At 42.9% G+C, this 26,138-nt stretch overlaps 1 protein-coding gene across 5 annotated transcripts in view; it reads right to left on the bottom strand.

The window, feature by feature from the left end:
• tmem181 (transmembrane protein 181) overlaps window positions 1-26,138 on the bottom strand; it is a 248,170-nt gene that overhangs the window by 155,703 nt on the left and 66,329 nt on the right. For 4 of the 5 annotated variants that reach the window (XM_043696179.1, XM_043696182.1, XM_043696183.1 and 1 more), the window contains exon 2: window positions 9,796-9,899. The exons of the other annotated variant lie outside the window; for it this stretch is intronic. In XM_043696179.1, the coding sequence (XP_043552114.1) occupies window positions 9,796-9,899 (104 nt within the window). The remainder of the gene's footprint in view (window positions 1-9,795; window positions 9,900-26,138) is intronic. 5 annotated transcript variants of the gene reach the window in all.

The following is a 26,138-nucleotide window of genomic DNA, read 5'->3' on the forward strand; positions in this document are numbered from 1 at the left end:
TGGGGGGGGAGGGGGTGGGGGGGGGGTTAGGGGGTTGGGAGGGGGTGGGGGGATGGTCCACCCTCACCCCGCCCTATCATCTTCATCCCCTCCCCCACTCACCTATTTTACTCTATGCTACTTTCTCCCCACCCCCATCCTTCTCTCACTTATATCTCCACGCTTCAGGCTCTCTGCCTGTATTCCTGATAAAGGGCTTTTGCCCGAAACGTCAATTTTACTGCTCCTCGGATGCTGCCTGAACTGCTGTGCTCTTCCAGCACCACTAATCCAGAATCTGGTTTCCAGCATCTGTAGTCATTGTTTTTACCTAACATGAACCCACGGTTAAGGCACTCTTCACGGGTTCAGAACTTGGCTCAGTTCTGCTTGGCTATTCTATCCCAAAAGGACTACACATTACAACACAGACTACACTGAGAGGCTCTGCCATCGCACCTCTCGCACACTCCTCAACCAACGCGTACACCAGACGTGCCAACCTTGAAATCAACATATAGTCCATATTCTCAGTTTGCATTCAGGGGACTAACTAAGAGACACTGCCAAGCAGATGAGGTAACTGAACTACACCACGTACACGCACACCAAGAACAGAAAACTGGTAAGGTCCTAGGGAGAATTGCTGAACAAAGAGACCTTGGAGGAGAAAGACATAAAAGAGACGTAAGGGGCAACGTTTTCACAGAGGATGGTACGTGTATGGAATGAGCTGCCAGAGGATGTGGTGGAGGCAACTGCAACATTTAAGAGGCATTTGGATGGGTATATGAATAGGAAGGGTTTGGAGGGATATGGACTGGGTGCTGGCAGGTGGGACTAGATTAGGTTGGGATATCTGGTCGGCATGGACAGGTTAGACCGGAGGGTCTGTTTCCATGCTGTACATCTCTATGACTCTATGGAGAAATTTGGCATCACACTAGCAGTCACCAAGCCTACAGGGTAATACCACAGTGAACTCCATTGTCAACTTGTCTCACCAATTTTGTCTGGTTGAAGGGTGTAAAGTTCTCAGCCGAGGACTCAACTTACTCCCCACAACCAACATGGACCCCATTGGTCTCGGGTAAGACAAAAATAAATTCATTTGGCAAATCAGGCTCCAGGAATTCTTCCACAACCCACAACACGTCAGCAGCAAGCCCAATGAGATAACCAATGAACTGCAACAGTCGATAGAGAGATCTGCAGTACAGCAACCAAAGAAACAACAGTCGAATTGGACCCCTCTGGAAGGCCTGAACAGGATACCCAACAGACATCACAAATCTGAAACTTTCAACAACAATTCTCTTTCCGGATCCTCCGCTCCACGCCATCAGCCATGCGCCGCTATCGACTCTACCTGCAGTTTGTCCTGCCTCAGCTCAGAGCCTCACTTTCCTTGACCTGCAGCAGACCTCTGCATTTCTACATTCTCAGAAGGATTCCTATGCTCAACCAATGATTTTTCTCCACCACACTGGACATAAAAGAATGCAAGTTAAACAAATTTTCATGTACTTCCCTCAATACAGATATTTCCTCAAATCTTCTAGAACTTTCTCCTGGCCTCTGGAATCGCCCAGATGCCAATCGCCACGCGGCCATTTCTTCCATGAGCACCAGGGCGATTAATGACGTCACTTCCACCCCCGCTGCCGCTGCATGGACTACAGCCACTGTCGATCACACCATCTCCACCATCGCCATCCACCCAACCATCTTAGTGACCGCCAGGAAGACTACCGTCGCCTCGACCGCTGCAGGATACACCACCAGTTTCACCACCCCCAGCACAGACACGATACCTTCTAGGAGAAAGTGAGGACTGCAGATGCTGGAGATCAGAGCTGAAAATTTGATGCTGGAAAAGCGCAGGTCAGGCAGCATCCAAGCAGCAGGAGAATCGACGTTTCGGGCATGAGCCTGAAGAAGGGCTCATGCCCGAAACGTCGATTCTCCTGCTCATTGGATGCTGCCTGACGTGCTGCACTTTTCCAGCAACACAGACACAATACCTACCTTGTACGTCACTTCCACCCCCGAAATTGCCGCGGCGGCAGCCACTTCCGCCCCGATGGACACCGCTCACCTCAACACGGAAGCCTCAATCGCCGATGTCACTTCCGCCACCAGTGACATCACCCGTCGAGAACTAAACAGCATTGCTCATGACGTCACTTACGCCCCTGTTGACACAGCTATAAGCCCCTTTGCGACTGTCACTTCCGTTGGTGATGACACTCCTAACCCTATAATCACGCCTACTCAATCAACTTTCTCCGCCCCCACATCCAGCTCCAGCCCCACTTTCAATCCTAGCTCCCATTCCTGCTGTGTGTTCACCATTCCCCTAGACATCCCCCTCACTGAAGTCAAATATTTAGTCCTCAGCAAAGGCCTGACTCCTTATCCCTCTACACTCCCAGATTAATGAGTTCAACACACGCTGTGACCTTGAATGTTTCTTCTGTCGCCTCCGCCTTCAGGCCCACTTTTTCAGCTAGGACACTCGCCCACCCACTGAATACCGGTCCTGCCACCTCCAACACACCCCATCCACCTGGACACCCCGTGCCAGCCTCTTACCCACCCTTGACATCTTCATTTCCAATTGTCATCGTGATATCAGCCACCTCAACCTGCCCACCCTCCTCACCAATCCAACCTCCCGCCCTCACTACGCACAGCCCTCCTCTCCTAGCCCAAACCTCACCAACAAGCCTGAAAACAAGGAGGGGTGGAGTAGTCAGGCGCCAACTCGCAGACACCTCCTCCTACTGCCCCCTTATCACGACCCCACCTCCTATCACCAAACCATCATCTCCAAGACCATCCACAACCTCATCATCTCTGGGGGTCTCCCACCCACAGCCTCCAACTCATTGTCCATGAATCCTGCACTGCCCAATTCTACCTCCTACCGAAGATTCACAAACCTGACTATCCCAGTCAACCCATTGTATCAGCCTGCGCCTGTCCCACTGAACTCATTTCTTCCAACCTTGACACTGTCCAGGTTACTCCCTCAGTTCAGGAAATCCCCACCTACGCTTGTGACACCACCCATACTCTTTATCTCTTCCAAGATTTCCCCAGCCCCAATACTTCATTTTCACCATGGACATCCAGTCCCTGTACACATTGATCTGCCACGATGAAGGTCTCCAAGCCCTCCATTTCTTCCTCTCACGCTGTCAATTCCAGTACCCTTCCATGGATATCCTCATTCACCTGACTGAATGGGTCCTCACCCTCAATAACTTCTCCTTCCAATCCTCCCACTTCCTCCAAACCAAAGGGGTAGCCATGGGCATCCCCGCATGGGACCAGCTATGCCTTGCCTGTTTGTCGGATACGTGGAACAGTCCATCTTCTGCAGTTACACCGGCACCACCCCACCTGTTCCTCCACTACATCGATGACTCTTTCGGCACCACCTCCCACGAGTAGGTTGAGCAGTTCATCAACTTCACCAACACCCTGACCTCAAATTCACCTGAACCATCTCTGGCACCTCCCTCCCCTTTTTGGACCTCTTCCTCACCATCTCCAATGACCGACTAACCACAGACATCTACTACAAAGTCCACCGACTCCCACAGCTACCGAGACTACACCTCCGTCCACCCTACCCCTTTTAGAATTTTACACTTCTATTTTATATCATCTTTCAACGGTCTTCCTAAAAAATTGCATGACTTCATACTTTGCTATATTGAACTATTTTGCCATTTATCTGCCCACCCTACTAACTTATCTTTCTGGAGTTCACACTGTACTTCTCACAGTTTACAACTCTTCCAAATTATGGATTACCTGCAATCTTTGAAATTGCCCCTGTACACCCTGTAGGAAAAGCCTGGATTCCAAGAGATCCCATGGGAGTTTCCATCACAAACCTTCCTCCAGCCCAAAAAAAAATCCATTGACCATTACTGTTTCCTATCACTCATGCAAGTTTGCATTCATATTGCTACTATCCTTTTATACCATGACCTATAATTTTATTCACAAGTCTGTTGTGTGTCAATGTAGCTATCGCCTTCTGGAAATCCATGCATGGCATTACCCTTATTGACCTGTTACCTCATCAAAAATCTCAGCAACTTAGTTAAACACAATTTTTACATTAGGCATCTGTGCTGACACTAATCAACCAACCTTTTTCAATGTGACTCCTCATTTTACTGCAAATAATAGTTTCCAGAAGCTTCTCACCACTGAGGTTAAATTGACTGGTCTGTAATATCTGGGATTATCCTTAAATTTTCTTGAACAAGGTCGCAATGTTTGTATTCCTCCAATTTTTTGGCATCTCTCCCAAGTGTAGGGAAGACTTAAAGATTATAGTCAGTGACCTGCAATTTCTACCCTCACTCCCTTCAAAAATCCTTGGATGCATCTCATCTTATCAAGTTGAAGTACCAACAGTCTATCCAAAAGTCCTTTGCTATTAATTTAAACCATTCCAAAGTTTCCACTTCTATCACCATGGTCTACACAACATCCCCCTGTTTTACAAAGTATTGACTTAATATCAAACCCATGCCCCTTGCCTCCCTGTGTAAATCCTCTTCTCCTCCTCCTTTAAGCACTGTTTTACCATAAGCCTATAGAAGACTTTGGAATTACCATTTATGTTAGCTGCTAGTCTTTTCTCATAATTCGACTTTGCTGCTTTTATTTTCATTTTCACCTCACCTCTAATCTTCAGTATTCCTCTTGGTTCTCAAATATACTGTCTGCCCAACACGTGATAAACATAATTTTTTTTACAAAATAGTAATTTCTTCCTCCTTTGTCATCCTGGAAACTCTGGATTTGTTTGTCCTAACTTTCCCATTTGAGGGAATGTACTTCAACTATATCTGAACCATCTTTTTTTTAAAGTAGTCCATTGTTCAGTTACTGTTTTTTCCCCTGCTAACCAAAATGTACAACATATTACTCAGCTAACAATTCAGACAAGTAGAGGAAACTTAACTCAGTGTCAAACCCTATGCTGTCCTTGCCCTGGGGGTATTTGATTGAGACAATGTAGAATTAGCTTTATTTTCAGTTTAGAAGAATAGAGGAAGGGTTACCCAGTATCTATCAGGCTGTCCCTGTCCTGTGGATACAAGAAAAAGAAAATAAGGTCAAGAGGGAAATTGCTGACCAGGTAGGTCACCAGTGATCAGTTGAAATTACTTTGTTTCTCTGGGTGATCCTTCCAGTTAATGGATAAATGCCTTTGCCACACATGCCCTGGAAAGGTTTGGCCTTGATCTCTTCACCACATTTGGGATACATCACAGTCCAAAGCCTTGGGTTCAATTCACTTCGTTACCAGCTGCTCCCACTCACTGTCCTTGTAGGTGTTTCACACTTAATTATGTTCTTTCTCTCTCTTCACCTTCATTTCCTTTACTTTCTCTCATTGGGTGGCTTTGAGGTTCAAGCTGCTCCAAAGTAAAATGCTTTTCTTTCCTAAATCTTTGATTAGCCGATTTTTTTAAAAATGGAATTATTCCCACATCGCTGCTTTGAATCTTTTTCAATGTAACCATATTAATATGTGAAGAAGTCAAAACTGAGTGCAATTCTTGAGATCTCATCTCACTAGCAATGACAAGAATGACTGGTCCATTGGTGTGTATTAACAGAACCAAATACTGCCAGTTTTAGTTACAGGTTTTATACTTTAATCATAAATCTCAGTAACCTATTGAAAATGTGCATATGGTATAAGCAGGTAGGGAAAGAGTTAAGTTCTGAGTTTTGTGGAATAAGAGGTTCAGCTGAGTATGACTCAGATCAATTAAGAACTTTCAGTTAACAATGGGGTGCTGGAGGCAAGGGTAATGGGTTAAGAAGGTGGAAATGCAGTTATTATGTACAGCCATTTAACAATATTAAAAGCATTCAGTATGTGAGGTCAGTTTAACAAGGTGACAAATATTCATTATGTGAAGTTATTCATTGTGTAACAGCAGATGGCTTAGTCTTTACTATTGACACTCGCTGATTTTAACAGTCACCCAATCAATATGCATGTTGCCTTATCTGGATGCTCCTCTGTGTAAACTGAATACATAATTCAATGAGAAACTGCTGTTCCAAAGACGACCGAGAACTCACGTCTCTGTGCACATGGGTGATCGTTCTCTCTCCCTCCAGGGCCCGGAATAAAGACGAAGGAGGTAAAACTATACTGTGTCTCTGCAGATTTTGCTTTGACTGGGTGGGGGGGGGGGGTGAATTGGGACGACACTATGTACAGTAAGATACAGATTTTTTCCCTAACTCTTTAAATTGTATCAGGTTTTGTTGATCCTACAAAACACATGACACTAAGTGTTATTTGCCATTTCACATTCAGCATGTTGTCATGTTTGTATGTCTGCAAACATTTTATGTACCTCCTCCTTATACATGGGTACATAGCATTTCAACAATGATCATCTGTCATTCTAAGTCATTTTTCAATGATCTTCATGAAAACATTGCAATATTGCAAGCTGCATCTGAGCAGCCTGATACCCCCTTTTCACCAGATCTATCAATCTGTTCAGTTAATTTTTTTAAATTCAAATAACAAGTGAGGTATGCTCAAAGACAAGCAGATATTTCTGAGTGGATCATACAGCAAAAGGAAAAGGAGTTTGCAGCTAGAAATTTTAGTTGGGATGGCGAGATTCTCGAGCATGTTAAGATTATTAAGGAGGTGGTATTTAATATTTCAGTGAGCATAAAGTTGCGTAAATCCATAGGGTCAGATGGGATATATCCCAGACTGCAATGGAAAATAAGGAGGGAGATTGCTGGAGCCCAGGAGAAGTGGCCACAGGAGAAGTGTCAGATGACTGGAGGATAGATAGAAAATTTACTCAAGAAGGGCAAGGATAGGTCAAGCAATTACAAAGTCAGTGGAAGGTAAATTATTGAAAACATTTGAGGGACAGAATTAATCAACGCTTGGAAAGGCAATTGATCAGGGATAGTCAACACACACAAAGACATGTCTGGTTGATTTAATTGATTTTTTTTTAAAGAGGTGACTGTAGTACAGTTGATGTGGTTTACATGGACTTCAGTGAGGCCTCTGACAAGGTTGCACGTGGTAAGCGGTTCTATAATGCATGTTGACAAACTGGATCCAAAAATGGTTTGCAAATAGGTGGCAAAGGGTGATGATGGAGGCTGTTCTTGTGATTGCGATGAACATGTACTACAGGGATCGGACCTTTGCTGTTCATTATATAGATTTGTGACTTGGAATGAATGTCAAAGGTATACATTGGTGGTGATGTTATGGATAGTGAGGAGGATGATTACAGTCTGATATTGATCATAAGGCAAATTGTATAGAGCAATAGCAGATGGAATTCACTCCTGATAAGTGTGATATGACGCATTTTATGAGGTCTAATAGGGGAAGGATTTACACAATAAATGGTAAGTTCCTCGGAAGTACTGAAGAACAAAGGGAAGCATTGGCACAGGTAGATAGGGTGAAGACAACAACATATGACCTTCAATGATCAAGCTGTAGAATATAGGATCCGGGAAGTCTTGGTGAAAATTATAGAACATTGCTTATTCCACAGATGGAATACTGTGTGCAGTTCTGGTTGCCACATTATCAGAAGGATGCAACTGAACTGGAGAGGGTACAGAGGAGATTTGCCATAATGTGACTTGGGATGGAAAATCTTAGTTCGGAGGAAAGATCAGATAGACTGGGTTTATTTTCTCTACTGCAGAGGAGGCTGATGGGACACATAATTGAGGTATACAAAATCATGAGAGGCATATATAGGGTATATCATAAGAATCTTTTGCCCATGGTGTGGTGAAGGGCCTATTTCTATGCTGTATGACTCAAGAGAGACAGATATCTTGTTCCAAAAAATGACACAAGGAAAACACCTAAGAGCAAGATTATCGACATCTAGACTGTTAAAAATTAATTATTCAAAAGCAAATCACTTCTTTCATGATATAGATTATGGACCCAATTGGAGTAGGTTAGAACTCACATTGCAATGAAAAGGAAAGGCAAAACATAGAATGAATGAGTTAAAGGTGTACTTTAACAATACAGGAATTAAACGAGGAAATAATAAGCCTATTGGTATTATCTCAGTTGTGTGGACGCTATTGGAGTCTGTTTGTTGGGACTGAGCATTTCGACAAATCTGAGCTCAACAGAGAAATATGGCATGGATTTGCAAAGAATTAGTCCAATCTAAATTAATTTTGATCAATTTTGAGAGGCTTTTCAAACTTGTGCGTCTTTGGATATTATTACAAAAGGTATTCAGCAAGTCTCCGCCGAAGAGAGAGTTAACAAAAATAACAGCACATAAAATTGGAGTTAGCCTGCTGGTTTGAATATTATGAATTGTTTCGAAAATAAGAAACATAGAATAGGAACAATGGATATGTAATTAGATTGGCAGTATGTAACTCATTTTCCACAAGAAAATCAAGTTCTCAGTTTTTCTCTATAGCAAAATGATTTGGCTGACTTGCTATTAAGGCAGCTGCTGTGTGGCTTGCAGCTGCTAACTCCAAAAAAAAAGTACACATTAGTTGTTGGGATCTTGGTGGGCAGCACGGTGGCACAGTGGTTAGCACTGCTGCCTCACAGCGCCAGAGACCCGGGTTCAATTCCCGCCTCAGGCGACTGTCTGTATGGAGTTTGCACATTCTCCCCGTGTCTGCGTGGGTTTCCTCTGGGTGCTCCGGTTTCCTCCCACAGTCCAAAAACGTGTAGGTTAGGTGAATTGGCCATTCTAAATTGCCCGTAATGTTAGGGGCAGGGGTAAATGTAAGGGAATGGGTCTGGGTGGGTTGCGCTTCGGAGGGTCGGTGTGGACTTGTTGGGCCGAAGGGCCTGTTTTCACACTAAGTAATCGTGAGTTCATGGAATGCCCTGCCAGTAGCAGTGGTGGACTCTCCCTCTTTATGGGCATTTAAACGGGCATTGGATAGGCATATGGAGGATAGTGGGCTAGTGTAGGTTAGGTGGGCTTGGATCGGCGCAACATCGAGGGCCAAAGGGCCTGTACTGCGCTGTATTTTTCTACGTTCTAAAATCTAAGCTTTGGTCAAGTTAACAGCAAATGTTTACTGTTTCCTCTCCAGATGCCAGACCTGTCAGTATTTCAGTATTATCTGTTTTTGTGCCATATCAAACCTTGGTTCACAGAAGAGGCTGTTAAATTATAACTTGTAACAAGCATCTGGTTGGGAATGTGAATAGGTTGAGTTTAGAGGGATATGGGCCAAATGCTGGCAAACAGGACTAGATTAATTTAGGATATCTGGTTAGCATGGATGAGTTGGACTGAACGGTTAGTTTCCATGTTATACATCGCTAAAATGCAAACTTGCTTTTGGATAGAGTTCTAAAAGAAATATTTTCTTGATTGAACTTAAAATGCACACAAGATATCAACAAATAGAATCTTGCTCTATGGACAATGGTCTGGAACTTACAAACTGGCACCTGACAAAATTGAAACAAAGGCTGCCAAGTTGTTCACAGTCTAAGTGAGTCATGAATGCTCTTCAGGTCATCATGCTATCTCTAACTTTTGTCTCTCTCATTCAATTCTCTCAGGGCAATTCAAAGTGATCAAAGAAAGGCCAATGCCACACTTATTCAAAAATCAAATTTCAAAAAACACACACACACAAAATCATTAAGTCCAGAAAATTATCAGATCAGAGAATGCAAAATTCCTTTGCAACACCTTGATTTACTAGAGAAGACACCAATTGTTGAGAAAAGTTCAAGTTTTGTACTTCTGTACTTACCAGCTATGCCAATAAAAACTATCAGCCCAAAACAGATGAAGAATACGATAAACACAAGGACAAAGTGCCTCTTTGAGAGCGCATATAATCGCATTGGTGCAATCCTGCAAAGAACAAACCAGGAAATGTCAAAGCAAAAAAAAACAGCAACAAAATATCTGCAGTGATAGATTTGAAGTAATGTTCAGTATAATCTTGTCAGAGCACATAATGATATATCACAAATCAACAGATTCCACATGGCTAACTGGTTTTACCACATTGTGGTCTATTGAAAGGAATGTAATTCCAACCTGAGAGCATTTTGTTTACCAATTATTAAAATTCCATATTCACAATACAATTCGTGACCCCATTTGGAGACAAAACTTGCCAATCCAATAAAGCTCAGCAGGTCTGGCAGCATCTGCAGAGAGAATGTTTCAGGTCAAGTTCTCTAGTTCTAAGAAAGGGTCACTTGACACTAAATGTTAACTCCAACTTCTCTCCACAGATACTGCCAGACTGCTAAGTTTATCCAGCAATTTGTTTTGTTTGTTTGACCTTATAACTCAACATCTCTTAAGTATGTTCTAAAGATCCATAAAGATGCTATCCAAACTATTTTTCAATGTGACCCAAGTTTAATGTTCAAAAGATACCATGATTCCAGATGCCAGCAAAGCATAACACTAAGTCTGACATCCAGCACATTAAAGTTGATATCACGTTTATCTATATGCATGAATCATTTTTTCCCCTAAAAACACTTTGCTACAAGGTTATCATTTCACATACTGCTGTGGGTTCCAGCGAAGTGCTGCATATTCTGTGGATGACAAAGACTCTTTAAATTGACTCTCCACCTTCCCTCTACACAGAGATGCCCTAGTGACTCTCCCCTTCCCTATTTTCAATTTAGATGCCAACACCTGCAGAGTTTCTATCCTGGGGTAAGAAATCTGTATAACAATCAAATTTGAAGTCACCACTTCATTTACCAGCTCATCCTTTGATTTAGATTACATTTAGATTTAGATTAGATTAGATTACATTACAGTGTGGAAACAGGCCCTTCGGCCCAACAAGTCCCTACATTTACCCCTTACCCAACACTACGGGCAATTTAGCATGGCCAATTCACCTGACCTGCACAGTTTCTGGACTGTGGGAGGAAACCGGAGTACCCGGAGGAAACCCAGACAGACACGGGGAGAACGTGCAAACTCCACACAGTCAGTCAGTCGCCTGAGGCGGGAATTGAACCCGGGTCTCCGGCGCTGTGAGGCAGCAGTGCTAACCACTGTGCCACCGTGCCGCCCTTTGCTGCCCTCTACCGGAATCAAATTGGTACATAAACATCTTAGACCTACTTAAGCAACTACTAACAATAGCTTTTGATGATAATTGGTGCTTAGGACCCACCACCCACCTCTTCCTGTTTGGAATAATTAATCCCATGAACGAGTCTGGTAGCTAACCCACTACAGCTACCAGACTGAGCAACCTGCTCTCTGTTCTGTGCCCAGTTCTGGTCTCCCTGATGTATGAAGCTAACAATCGCACAACACCAGATAATAGTCCAACAGGTTTATTTGGAAGCACCAGCTTTCAAAGTGCTGATTTTTTTGTCAGGCGGTTGTGGAGCAGAATCATAACACACAGAATTTATATAGCAACAGGATTGTCGCGTCATGGAATGTATTATTAAACAAATTTAGCTTAAGTCTTTCATCTTTTAGAATGGTCGTGTTAGTGTTGGTTCCTTCATATGTAAATCCCAGAACTGTTGAAAGGTACATTCTCAAGATAGCTTTTAACAATAGGTGTCATCTCAGGTTTAATAATGCATTGAAGTTGAGAGGTTTTGGTCGAGGATGAAGCAGATGAGCTGCAGAACGGGGCTTGGAGATTGGCAGTTGTTAGTACTGAGGCTGTTGTCATGATGCTGTCATTGCGGGGATGCTGGTGTAGAGTGCTGAAACATCCATTGTGACGAGGAATGTTCCTGGTTCGACTGGTATGTGGGTCAAGAATGTGGTGCTGGAAAAGTACAACAGGACAGGCAGCATCCTAGGAGCAGGAGAATCTACGTTTTGGGCATAAGCCCTTCATCAGGACCGTGGGTGCTGAGTTTCTGCCAGAAATCTGTAGTGTTGCTGGGGGTCCCCTGGGGGTCCCCTGTACAATGGGTTTCAAGATGCCTTTGACATAACTAGAGACATTCCCACATTGGGTCCCATTGCCTGATTCAATAGGGCGCCCTGGTATGTTGGCTTTGTGTATCTTTGGAAAGCAGCAGAAATTTGACCTCAGGAGGCCGACACAAGCTGTAACTGATAGGGTATCCTTTATTGTCCAGTACGTCCCAGGAGCCGAAAAACTACGCCATATTCTTCACAGCCTGCAACACACTATCAATGAGCATTTCCCAGGCCTCCACTTGTTGCCTTTAAACAACTGTTAGGTTCTTGTCCCAAGGTTTCACACTAGAGATGCAATGTGCACACACCAACTTCTGCAAACAGTTAAAGTTTATTAAAGCATGAACAAGCAAGGTGTTCCCCTTTGACCACCTGCCCACACCCCCTCGCATGTGTGCGAGGTTGAGTCAAAGTGAGTCAAAGTGAACAAAGAAAATACATCCCCTTTATACAGGTCAGTTGGCCATGTCTCTGAAGCTCTGGCCACTCCCCCAGTCACATGGCACTCAAGACAACTCAGTCACTCACAGTCACATGATACCCCAGGTATAATGACAGGATTAGCTCATCCTCTGTGATAATGCAAATGCTAATGGAAATTGCTATTCAGACTATTTCCTGACTCAGTGATTCCTCAAGACAATGCGGGTGTGACATACCTCTGGCCAGTAGCATTTCTGAATGGAGGCAATTCAACAACAGTTCCCATTTAATATTTTAACATTACACAATCACTAAACGTCAAACAGATCATTGTTCGCAGCAAACTACCTGATGTAACAACATGGGGTAAACCCCTCTGCTAATTTAAACCTGACACACAGAGAGGCTCACCTTGCTCCATAATCTGGTAAATTGAGAGGCAAAGAACTATCCCAAAGGTCACTATTTAAAAGTAAAAATTAACGATTTTATTCTTTAAATCCAACAGAGAATAATAAAACCAACAACTATTTACAACTCCTTTCTCTAAACCTATCTTTTACCTCCCACTCGACAATACTGGTCCAATAAAAATCCCGATTTAAGATTTGTAAAAAAATTCAAATTTAGAAATCTGCCAGCTGTCGAACCTTCTTTGTATCTTCTTCTGTAGATTTTTCTCTATCATCTTTGTTCAGTATTCTGCTTCACAGGTCTTTCATATGAACAGGTACCTTTCAGACAGCTACTCGGCTATCAGTATATATTTGTTGGTTTCCTTGGTTGTTTTCCCCCAGCTGTTGAAAATGTCTGGTTCGATACCCCAAAACATTGGATTATTTCATGAGCTTTAATGTTGCCAAAACACTAAATTCAAATTTGACCAATCAGTTTAAATTATGTCCCAAGATATCAAAATCCAATCAAATTTGGCATTTTGATATCTTGGGACATAATTTAAACTGATTGGTCAAATTTGAATTTATTTTTGTATCATGGCAACTCAGCTACACTATTGGTTTCAAAGTAAAATGTTACATTTTAACTTTTTTCAGTATGCTCTGTGCCAACCTCCAGTCTCTCAAAGGTACAGATCACGTAACACGAGGCTTCAGGGCAACACCATACAACCCTGTCCAGGCAGGTGCTGCAAGATGTGCCAGAGTGTTGACACTGATACCACCATTACATGTAGGTACACCACCCACCATGTATGCAGCAGGTACTCACGTGACTCGGCCAATGTAGTCTATCTCATACCCTCTAGACAAGGATGCCCTGAAGCATGGTACATTGGCGAGACCAAGCAGAGGCTATGGCATGGACGATTGGACACCACACAACAACCACCAGACAGGAGTGTTCACTCCCAGTTGGGGAATACTTCAGCAGTCCAGGACATTCAACCTCAGACCTTCAAGTGACCATCCTGTAAGGCGGACTTCGAGACAAACAACAACGCAAAGTGGTCAAGCAGAGGCTGATAGCCAAGTTCAGTACCCATGTGGATGGCCTCAACCGGGACCTTGGGTTCATGTCACATTACAGCTGACCACACTGCACTATACACTCACACGCGTGCACGTACACACACACATACTCCTACAGACCCACATACTCACACAGACCCTCTCTCACACATACACTCACAAATTGGGCAGAGAGATTTGGGAGTGCAGGTCCATTGTACCCTGAAGATTGCTGCACAGGTGGATAGAGTGGTCAAGAAGGCATATGGTATGCTTGCCTTCATTGGACAGGGTATTGAGTATAAGAGCTGACAAGTCATGTTAAAATTGTACATGACATTGGTTCGGCTGCATTTAGAATACTGTGTACAGTTCTGGTCGCCACATTACACCAAAAGGATGTGGACGCTTTGGAGAGGGTGCAGAGAAGGTTTACAAGGATGTTGCATGGTATGGAAGGTGCTAGCTATGAAGAAAGGTTGAGTAGGTTAGGGTTGTTTTCATTAGAAAAAAGGAGATTGAGGGGGGAACCTGACTGAGGTTTACAAAATCATGAAGGGTATAGACAGGGTGGATAGAGACAAGCTTTTTCCCAGGGTGAAGGATTCAATAATGAGAGGTCATGCTTTCAAGGTGAGAGATGGAAAGTTTAAGGGGGATACACACAGCAAGTACTCCACACAGAGGGTGGTGGGCATTTGGAACGCTTTGCCAGCAGAGGTGGTAGAGGCAGGCACTGCAGATTCATTTCAGATGCATCTGAACAAATGCATGAGTAGGTGGGGAGCAGAAGGATACAGATGCTTTTGAGGTTTACAAAATTATGAGGGGCACAGATAGGATAAATAGGCAAACACCTGGGGTCGGGGAGTCCAGAACTAGAGGGCATTGGTTTAGGGCAAGAGGAGAAAGATATAAAAGAGACCTAAGGGGCAACTTTTCCACGCAGAGGATGGTGCGTGTATGGATTGAGCTGCCAGAGGAAGTGGTAGAGGCTGGTACAATTGCAACATTTAAGAGGCATTTGGATGGTTATATGAATAGGAAGGGTTTGGAGGAATATGGGCCGGGTGCTGGCAGGTGGGACTATATTGGGTTAGGATATCTGGTCAGCATGGACGGGTTGGACCAAAGGGTCTGTTTCCATGCTGCACATCTCTATGACTCTATAACAGGTTTACACAGTACATTTGGATCGGCTCAGGCTTGGAGGGCCGAAGGGCCTGTACCTGGGCTGTAAATTTTCTTTGTTCTATATACCCCCACACTCATACACACACCCTCTCACAGACTTATACCCCATCACACTTTCACACATACATACACACAAGTTTGTGGAGTGAATTTGTACTTGCAGAATTACATTTTATTTTACTCAAAAACTGCATAAATCCATGTAAGATTCTGTAAATCCCACTTTAGAAATAGAATCAGTCTGACCTCACACTAGGACACAGAGACTTCAACCTCACACCTTCAATGCATTATCTGAGCTGAGGTGTTAAAGCTATCTTGAGAATGTAACTTTAAAAAAGTTCTGGGATTTACATCTGAATGAACCAGAAAGATGAAGCTAAATTTGTTTAATATTACATTCCATGAGACTGCAATCCTGTTGCTATAAATTCTGTGTCTCATGATTCTGCTCCACAATCACCGAAGAAGCAGCGTTTTGAAGGCTAGTGCTTCCAAATAAACCTGTTGGACTATAACCTGGTGTTGTGAGATTTTTAATTTTGCCCACCCCAGTCCAACACCGGCACCTCTAAATCCTGATATTAAGACTGATATTAATCTGGAGAGGGATCAGAAGGGATTTACCAGGACGTTGCCAGGAATGGAGAGATTGAGATTAGATTAGATTCTACAGTGTGGAAACAGGCCCTTCAACACAACAAGTCCACACTGCCCCTCCGAAGAGAAACCCACCCAAACCCATTCCCCTACCCTATATTTACCCCTGACTAACACATGTAACACTGTGGGCAATTTAGCATGGCCAATTCACCTGACCTGCACATCTTTGGATTGTCGGAGGAAACCCACCCAGACACAGGGAAATTGTGCAAACTCCACACAGACAGTTGCCGAGGCGGGAATTGAACCCGGGTCTCTGGCGCTGTGAGACAGCAGTGCTAACCACGGTGCCACCATGCCGCCTTGAGTTACAGGAGAGGCTGGATAGGCTGGACATTTTTTTTTACTGGAGCATAGGAAGTTAACAGGTGACCTTATAAAGGCTTATAAATAAAATGAATGGCACGTGTCTTTTCCATAGGGAAGAGGATTTCAAGACTAGGGGCATATTTTTAAGATGGGAAGAGAAAGGTTTTAAAAAAAAAACACATTGGGACATTTCTATTTTGTGCGGAATGAATTTCCAGAGGAAGTGATAGATCTCAGCACCATCACAACATTTAGAAGACATTTAGATAAATACACAAATAAGAAATGTTCAGAGGGATATGGGCCAAGATAGGCAGGTGGGACTAATCTAGTTTGGGATTATCATCGGCAAAGACTGGTTGGACCATGAGGTCTGTTTCCATGCTGCTTGACTCTATTAGCTTCCACAGTTTGTCACTATTTTTCAGAGGTGGAAGAGCTTATGACCCCAAATGCCGAGATCCCTCTTAGGAAACCCTGAACTCACACACTTAGAACCCTTATCCATGCAACATGGAATTTAATTCCATCCTTTCACAAATCCCATATCCTTAACCTCCTTCCTTGCTCAGTATTGCCTTTCTATATTCCTTAACTTAATTAATCACCTCTCACTTATCTGGAATAAATTTTGTCTGCCACTTGGCTCTCCATTCTACCAGCTTGTTTAGGTCTTATCAAACTTCATTGTTATCACCCTGACTGTTTGCCACTCATGTAAGTTGGGTATCAAAGAACAAAGAACAGTATAGCACAGAAACAGGACCCTTCAGCCCATCAAAACTGCACACCATTCCCTGCCTGTTCATTTATCTCTCAAGATGCATCTTAAACGCTGCTATTGAATCTGCCTCCACAACCTCCTCCGGCAGCTCATTCCAGGCACTTACCACCATCTGTGCAAAATAAAACTTGCCTCTCACGTCTCCTTTAAATTTACCCCCATTTACCTTAAACATATGTCCCCAAGTAATGGGAAAAAAGACCCTGACTATCAATTCTATCTATGCTGCTCATAATTTTGTAATCTTCTATCAGGTGGATCAATAGATATGGAGTTGGAAAAGCATATCAGATCAGCCAGCATCAGAGGAGCAACAAAGTCAATGTTTCAAGCCAAAACCCTTCATCAGGACTAGCATCTGCAGTCCCTACCGTGTCCAAATCAGGTGGCCCTAATCCTTCAACATTTCCGAGACTCAGCATCCACCATGTCCTTCTCCTTTGTGAATACTGATGCTAAGTATTCATTAAAGGCCTCAGTTACTTCCTCCAGCTCCATGCATAAATCCTCTCCTTTGACCTTGAATGGATCTATCCTTTCCCTAGCTATGTTCTTGCTCCTTATGCATAAAACGCCTTGCGGTTTTCCTTAATTCAAAGTTATTTCATGGCCCCTTTTAGCACTCCTAATTTCTTGTTTGAATACTTTCAATAAATCAAGTTTGTCCAATCTCTCCTCATAGCTAACATGCTCCAAACTGGTAAACCATTGACCAGTTTTCTCTAACCACTTCTGTATCCTCTCCAAATCTTCCCCATCCTCTGGTAGCATAGCGACCTGAAGAGCACACAGTTTTCCACAAACGTAACCTCAATAAAGCTGAATATAGCTGGTTGCCATGCTACCAATTTTTATACTCTATGCCCTTAAAAATTAAGGCAAGCATGCCATTGGTCTTCTTGACCACCTTATACACTTTCAGAGAACTGAGGACATAGATATCTCTGGATGTTAACACTTCTAAGGGTTCTGCCATTTACTGTATACTTCACTCCTGCATTAGATCTTACAAAGCTATGGGGAGAGGCTGAACAGGCTGGGGCTGTTTTCCCTGGAGCGCCGGAAGCTGAGGGGTGACCTTGTAGATGTTTACAAAATTATGAGGGGCATGAATAGGATAAATAGACAAAAGTCTTTTCCTAGGGGTCGGGGAGTCCAGAACTAGAGGGCATAGGTTTAGGGCGAGAGGGGAAAGATATAAAAGAGACCTAAGGAACAACGTTTTCACGCAGAGGGTGGTACGGGTATGGAATGAGCTGCCAGAGGAAGTGGTGTAGGCTGGTACAATTGCAACATTTAAGAGGCATTTGGATGGGTATATGAATAGGAAGGGTTTGGAGGGATATGGACCGGGTGCTGGCAGGTGGGACTAAATTGAGTTGGGATATCTAGTCGGCATGGACCGAAGGGTCTGTTTCCATGCTGTACATCTCTATGACTCTATTTGTCCAGTTGAAACTCCATCTGGCTTTTCTCCATCCGAGTCACCAAGTTATCTATACCTTGGCGTATTATCTTGCAATCCTCCTCACTAAATGCAGCTCTCCCAGTCTTGTGTATCATCCACAAACTTATTAATCAAGCCACAAATATGCTCCTACAAATCATTTATACATATTATAAACAACAGGGATCCCAGCACTGCTCCCGACAGAACACAACTGGTCACAGATTTCCAATCTGAAAAACATCTTTGCACTACTACTCTTCTTCCATGACTAAGCCAGTTCTGCATCCATCTTACTAGCTCACTGCGGATACCAAGCAACTTCACCTTTTGTCTGCCACGAAGAAGCTATCAAAGACTTTGCTAAAGTCCATATGAACACCTACTGCCCTGCACTTTGACACTTTCTCAAAAAACTCAAATCAAGTTTGAGAGACAATCTTCCCCACAAAAGCCAGGCTGCCAATAGCTAATAAGTCCATGTTTCTAAATGTGAGTAAATCCTACCTATAAGAAGCTTCGCGAATGATTTCCTTACAACTGACACAGGGCTCACCGGCCTGCAATGTCCTGAATTATCCCTGTTACCCTTCTCACATTGATTACTTTCCAGCCCTCTGGCACTTCTCATGACTAAAGAGGATGCAAAGATTTCATACAAAGCCCCAGCAATTTTCTAACCTGTCTCAATCAGCATTTTGGGACAGATCCCATCAAATCTTGGGGGCTTATTGACCTTGCTGCTTTTTAAAACACCCTATAGTCCCTCCTTTTTGATTTTAATATGCTCCAGAATATTAACATATCCCTCCCAAGACTCACCACCCACTGACCCCTTCTCCTTTGTGAATACCAATGACATGTATTCATTAAGGAATCCAGCACTTCCTCCAGCTCCACACAAGTTGCTTTCCCTACCTATACCCTTGCTCCTTATAAAACACAAAATGCCTTGGTATTTTTCTGAATCCTGTTTGCCAAATACATTTCACAGCACCTTTTAGCCCTCCTAATTCATTCCTGGAGTACTTTTCTGCCATCTTTCTATTCTTTGATGGCTCTCTGTCTTCACTTTCCTGAACACTGCATATGGTTGTATTTTCTTTGAGACTTAGCCCTCAATTTCACTTGTCATCCAAGGTTCCTGAATCTTGCCATCCTTATCTTTCATTTTCAGAGAAACTTGCTGGTGTTGAACTCTAATCAAAAAAGACATTAAAAGTTTCCCACATGACAGATGTGGATTCATACTCAAACAGCCACCCCTAAACTACATTCCCCTGTTCCTGCCTAATACTGTGATTGCTAGCCTTCCCCAAATTTAGTACTTTCACCCAAGGACTACACTTTATCCTTACCAGAACTTACAACTTACAAACTTATGGTCACTGAGCCTGAAATGAACTTTGGTCACCTAGCCGGACTCATTTCCCAATACTAGGTCTAGTATGGTCCCTTGCCTAGTTGGAATATTTACATATTGTTTCAAAAAAACCAGTCTTGTATGCACCTAACCAATTCCTCCACTCAAACCGCTGGCGCAAAGCGAATCCCAGTCAACATAGAGGGAGTTCAAATCACCCACAACAATTTTGTTGTTTTCATATTTTTCCATAAGCATATTCATTCATCTCTCACCTACTGGCTCTGGAAGAACTGAAGTGCAATCCCAAGGTAACTACATCCTTCCTACTCCTGAGATCTACCCACCTGGCCACGATAGATGAGCCATCCAAGGTGTCCTCCCAATACAACTGATATTCTCTCTTAGCAGCAAGACAACTCCCCCACCTGTTTTATGTCCCTTTCTATCTCGCCTGAAATATCTAAATATTGGAATGTTAAGCTGCCAGACCCTCTCTCAACCAAATCTCTCTAATGAAGATATCATAGTTTTACATTTTAATCCACAATAACGACATCATAGTTATACATATTAATCCACTATCAAGTATCAAACTTTGAAACTTTCCCAAGTATTCCAAAATCCAAGGGACAATGAATCATAATCAGAATAAGTCAAATTTAGATTAACATGAAATGTCACTTATGTCAAAGGAGTCAATCATTACTGCATTCAGATAAGCCCCATAGAACAATGCCTATAATAGCCCAAAATTCTGCACAACTACCCTGCACTGTATGGAAATACAGAAAAAGGATGATGATAAATCGCTAGACTTGCTGAGCCATTATATTTAGTCAACTTAGAATTAAAGTTTAATTCAGCAACTAATATCAAACAAGCTGTCAGCTGTAACACATATTGGAATATCCAGCATTCCTAGCTTAAAGTGTAACCACAATGAGGGTGACACCAAACATCGAAATATAACAAAGGTGCCAATGGAATGATAGTCCCCACAAAACAATGTTACCCAAAGAATGTTAGTTGGATAACATTGTTCCTCTTATTGACCAGAAGGGAATAACAATACTGAGGAGTCAGTTAAAGGTGGTAAATTCTGCATTATGATGCAAGCCACTTTAATCACACTAAGGAAGAACTATCACACATGGTCATATGGAACTTGTTTATGTGAGTGCTTAAAAATGCTGCTGTAACTGATGACCATTGGAGTTGCTTGCCTAGCCTGTGTCTTGGCACTCTCCCATTATATACAATTAAAATAAATGCTGCAATCTGATGGTCATGTATCCTGTATGCATGAGTTAACAGTCAAACTTGGAGTGGAAATTTTGAAAACTACCTAAGCTGGTCATGTAATCATGCTGATCACTCAATGGAGTTGAACACAGGGACGTGAATTTATGGAGCATGAGGTAAGCCATCATGAGGAGCCTGTGAAAAGACATGCAAAACCTGCAAGTATGAGTAAACCTGAGAGAAAGTTAAAAGTCAGAGAACAACGTAAAATCATCGCACAAAGTGGAGAACATATTGTGAAGACATGGGACATTTCACCATTAGGTTTGTCCATCATTTTGAAACACAAGCCAAAATCTTGGACCAGTTCAACAAACAAGCATTCTCTCCAGCAAGGAAAAGGAAGAGAATGGCGCCAATCTCAATACTGCAACAAGTTCTGTTCAACATGTTCCAAGGCAACTTGAGCAAAGAACATTCCCACCTCTAATAAAGGAAAGCACACCAAATGCCATCATCACTATTCTATCTACCTGCGACTCTACTTTCAAGGAACTATGAACCTGGATTCCAAGGTGTCTTTGTTCAGTAATACTCCCCAGGACCTCACCATTAAATGTATACGTTATGCCCTGACTTACCTTTCCAAAATGCAGCACATCTAAATTAAACTCCATCTGCCACTTCTCAGCCCATTGGCCCATCTGATCAAGATCCCGTTGTAATAAGGTAACCTTCTTTGCAATCCACTACACCTTCAATTTTGGTGTCAGCTGCAAACTTACTAACTATACCTCTTATGCTCACATCCAAATCATTTGTATAAATGACGAAAAATAGTGGACCCAGCACTGATCCTTGTGGCACACCGCTGGTCAGTCTGAAGAGCAAACGTCCACTACCACCTTTGTTGTTTTTTACCTTTGCTACCTTATTCAAGTGGCTAATTCTCCCTGTATTCTATGTCATCTAACCTTGTTAATCAGTCTCCCATGAGGAACCTTGTCTAATGCCTTACTGAAGTCCATATAGACCACATCCACCGCTCTGCCCTCATCAATCCTCTTTGTTACTTCTTCAATAAACTTAATCAAGGACTTGCCCACCACCAACGTCAGACTCACTGGTCTATAGTTCCCTGGCTTTTCCTTACCACCTTTCTTCAATATTAGCACTATGTTAGCCAACCTTCAGTCTTCTGATACCTCACCTGTGGCTATCAATGGTACAAATATCTCAGCAAGGGGCCGAACAATCACTTCCCAAGCTTACTATAGAGTTTCGCTGTACACCTGATTGGGTCTCAGGGATTTATCCACCTTTATCCATTTTAAAATGTCCAGTACCACCTCCTCTGCAAAATGGACATCTTTCAACATGTCACTATTTATTTCCCCAAGTTCTGTAATCTCCACGTCCTTCGCCATAGTAAACACGGATGCAAAATACTTGTTTAGGAGCTCCCCCATCTCCTGCGGTTCCATACATAGGCAGCCTTGCTGATTTTAAAGAGGCCGTATTCTCTCCCTAGTTGTTCTTTTGTCCTAAATGTCTTTGTAGAACCCCTTTGGATTCTCCTTGGCCCTATTTTTCAAAGCGACCTCATGTCTCCTTTTTGTCCTCCTGATTTCCCCAAGTGTATTCCCATTGCCTTTAAACTCTAAGGATTCGCTCAATCTCTGCTGTCTATGACACACACTTTCTTCTTTTTCTTGACCAAAACCTCAATTTCTCTACTCACCCAGTATTTCATCTTTCACCCTTACAGGTACATACTGTTTCTGGACTCTCATTACCTCATTTTTGAAGGCTTCCCATTTTCTAGCCATCCCTTTGACATCCTGTTTATCACCCAACCCCCCCCACCCTTCAGTCAAAGCAAAACGCACAGAGACACAGTACGGCTTTACCTCAATCTTTATTCCGGGCCCTGGAGGGAGAGAGAATGATCCACCGTGTGCACAGAGACATGAGTTCTTGGTCTTCTCTCGAACAAGTTTCTTAATGAACTGTATAGTCATTTTACAGGGAGGAGCATCCACATAAGACAACATACATATTAATTGGGTGACCGTTATAATCAGCCAGTGTCAATAGTAGAGTAGTGAGATTAAGCCTTCTACTGTTATACAATTAATGCTCTTAACCTTGTCAACTGACCTTACAAACAGAATGTTTCCAATATTGTTAAATGGCTCTACAAAATGACTGTTTTTCCACCTTGTTAATCCATTACCTCCAACACCCCATTATTAACTGTAAGTTCTTATCTGATCTGAGTTGTGCTCAGCTGAACCTCTTGTTTCACAAAATTCAGAACTTAACTCTTTCCCTACCTGCTCATACCCTGTACACATTCTCACCTTGACCTGTGAAAATCTACTCCCAATCAAATTTTGAAAGTTCTTGCCTAATTCTTTCAAAATTGGCTTTCCTCCAATGTAGAACTTGAACGTCTGGATCCAATCTATCCTTTACTGTCACTACTTTAAAATTAATACAGTTATGATCACTGGCCAGAGACTATTCATCTATTGGCACCTCAGTCACCTGCCCTGCCTTATTTCCCAAGAGTAGATCAATTCTTGGCACCTTCTCCAGGAGGTACATCCACATACTGAATCAGAAAACTTTCTTGTACACACTTAAATTCCTCTCCATTGAAACTCATAACACTATGGCCGTCCTACTATGTTTGGAAAGTCAAAATCCCCTATCATAACTACCCTGTTATTCTTACTGATAACTGAGATCTTACAAATTTGTTTCTCAATTTCTTGCTAACTATTGCTGAGTCTATAGTACAATCCCAATGAGTTGACCATCCCTTTCTTATTTCTCAGTTTCACATAAATAACACCCCTGGTCATTTCCCAGGAATATCTTCAAAATACCGCTGTAATATTATCGCAGAATAAAAACACCACTACCCCTCCATTTTCACCCCCCTCCCCCACTGTGATCTATCCATTCAATGAAACTATACCCTGGAACACTAAGCTGTTAGTCCTAACTGTCCCTGAACCAAGTCTCTGAAGCTGCTATGATATCCAAGTCCCATGTTCCCAACCATGCCCTGCGTTCATTTGCCTTACCTAGAAGGCCTCTTACACTGAAATAAACTTAGTTTGATTTACAAGTCCTACCTCATTCTCTGCCATGTTCCTGCCTGCCCTGACTGTTTGACTTGCTCCTTTTCCCAACTGTACCAGTCTCAGACTGATCTCTTTCCTCCTTATCTCTCTGGATTCCACCAACTCCCCAACCTTACACGAGCTTAACCCCTTCCCTGGTGACTTTTTTTTGGAGAAAACGTTTCATTTTCAGACAAGTTTTTTTCTTGCTTTTTTTTTATAGTATTTTTAATGCTGATTATGGAAATAACTTATTAGAGGAGCTTGCACTCTCATCTGATGTATCCAAGCTTCTAACAGAAGGTACATACTCATTGTCATCTTCTGATCTCAACATCTGGGTATAATTTGTAAAAGAAAACCAGAAAAAAAACGAATGACAGTGTGTGCCCAAAAGCGGTGCGTCAACGCTTCTTGCAATGCCTGTGGCGGAAGAGACACAGCTACCGACATATGAGTCACTGAGTATACTTGTTTCTCGCTGAGAAGGGCCCAGAAATGCCGAGAATTGACGTATAAAATAGTCTGTGGTTGCTTTTGAAATTATATGTTTTGGACGAGTTTACTTGTCGCACTCTGAAAAAGACAATTTGGGTGAAGACGAGTTAACTCATCTTTGCCGGGTAAGGGGTTAAATTCTCCCTAGCAGCTCTAGCACATCTCCCCACTAGTATATATTACACCCCTTCCAATTCAGGTGCCATCTGTGCTTCTTTTACAGGTCACTGCTACCCTAGAAGAGATTCCAACGATCCAAAAATGGGAATCATTCTCCCCTGCACTAGCTCCTCAGCCATGCATTCATCTGCTGTCTTCCTATTCCTAACCCTAACTTCAACCTCGTGGCACCTGGAATAATCCAGATTTTACAATGCTCGAGGATCTCCTTTTGAAATTCTTGCCTAATTTCCTACATCTTCTCATAGCCATAGAGTCAAACCTTGTCCTTTTCCCTTCCTATCTTATTTGTTTCAACGTGCACAATGACCTCCTGTGCTTCCTCTCCCTTTTGAGAATATTGTGCATCCTCTCAGGGACATAGCCATAGAGATGTACAGCATGGAAACAGACCCTTCGGTCCAACCTGTCCATGCCGATCAGATATCCCAACCCAATCTAGTCCCACCTGCCAGCACCCGGCCCATATCCCTCCAAACCCTTCCTATTCATATACCCATCCAAATGCCTCTTAAATGTTGCAATTGCAAACCTCCACCACATCCTCTGGCAGCTCATTCCATACACGTACTACCCAGTGTGAAAACGTTGCCCCTCAGGTCTCTTTTATATCTTTCCCTCTCACCCTAAACCTATGCTCTCTACTTCTGGACTCCCCGATCCCAGGGAAAAGACTTTGTCTATTCATCCTATCCATGCCCCTCATAATTTTATAAACCTCTATAAGGTCACCCCTCAGCTTCCGACGCTCCAGGGAAAACAGCCCCAGCCTGTTCAGCCTCTCCATATAGCTCAAATCCTCCAACCCTGGCAACATCCTTGTAAATCTCTTCTGAACCCTTTCAAGTTTCACAACATCTTTCCGATAGGAAGGAGACTAGAACTGCATACAGTATTCCAACAGTGGCCTAACCAATGTCCTGTACAGCCACAACATGACCTCCCAACTCTTGTACTCAATACTCTGACCAATAAAGGAAAGCATACCAAACGCCTGTCTGCGACTCCACTTTGAAGGAGCTATGAACCTGCACTCCAAGGTCTCTTTGGTCAGCAACACTCCCTAGGACCTTACCATTAAGTGTATAAGTCCTGCTAAGATTTGCTTTCTCAAAATGCAGCACGTCGCATTTAACGGAATTAAACTCCATCTGCAACTTCTGCCATTGGCCCATCTCGTCCAAATCCTGTTGTAATCTGAGGTAACTCGCTTCGCTGTCCACTACACCTCCAATTTCGGTGTCATCTGCAAACTTACTAACTGTACTTCTTATGCTCGCATCCAAATCATTTATGTAAATGACAAAACGTAGAGGACCCAGCATCGATCCTTGTGGCACACCACTGGTCACAGGCCTCCAGTCTGAAAAACAACCCTCCACCACCACCACCCTCTGTCTTCTATCTTTGAGCCAGTTCTGTATCCAAATGGCTAGTTCTCCCTGTATTTC

The sequence above is a fragment of the Chiloscyllium plagiosum genome, chromosome 9 (genome assembly GCF_004010195.1).
Source record: "Chiloscyllium plagiosum isolate BGI_BamShark_2017 chromosome 9, ASM401019v2, whole genome shotgun sequence".
NCBI classification, from domain to species: Eukaryota; Metazoa; Chordata; class Chondrichthyes; order Orectolobiformes; family Hemiscylliidae; genus Chiloscyllium; species Chiloscyllium plagiosum.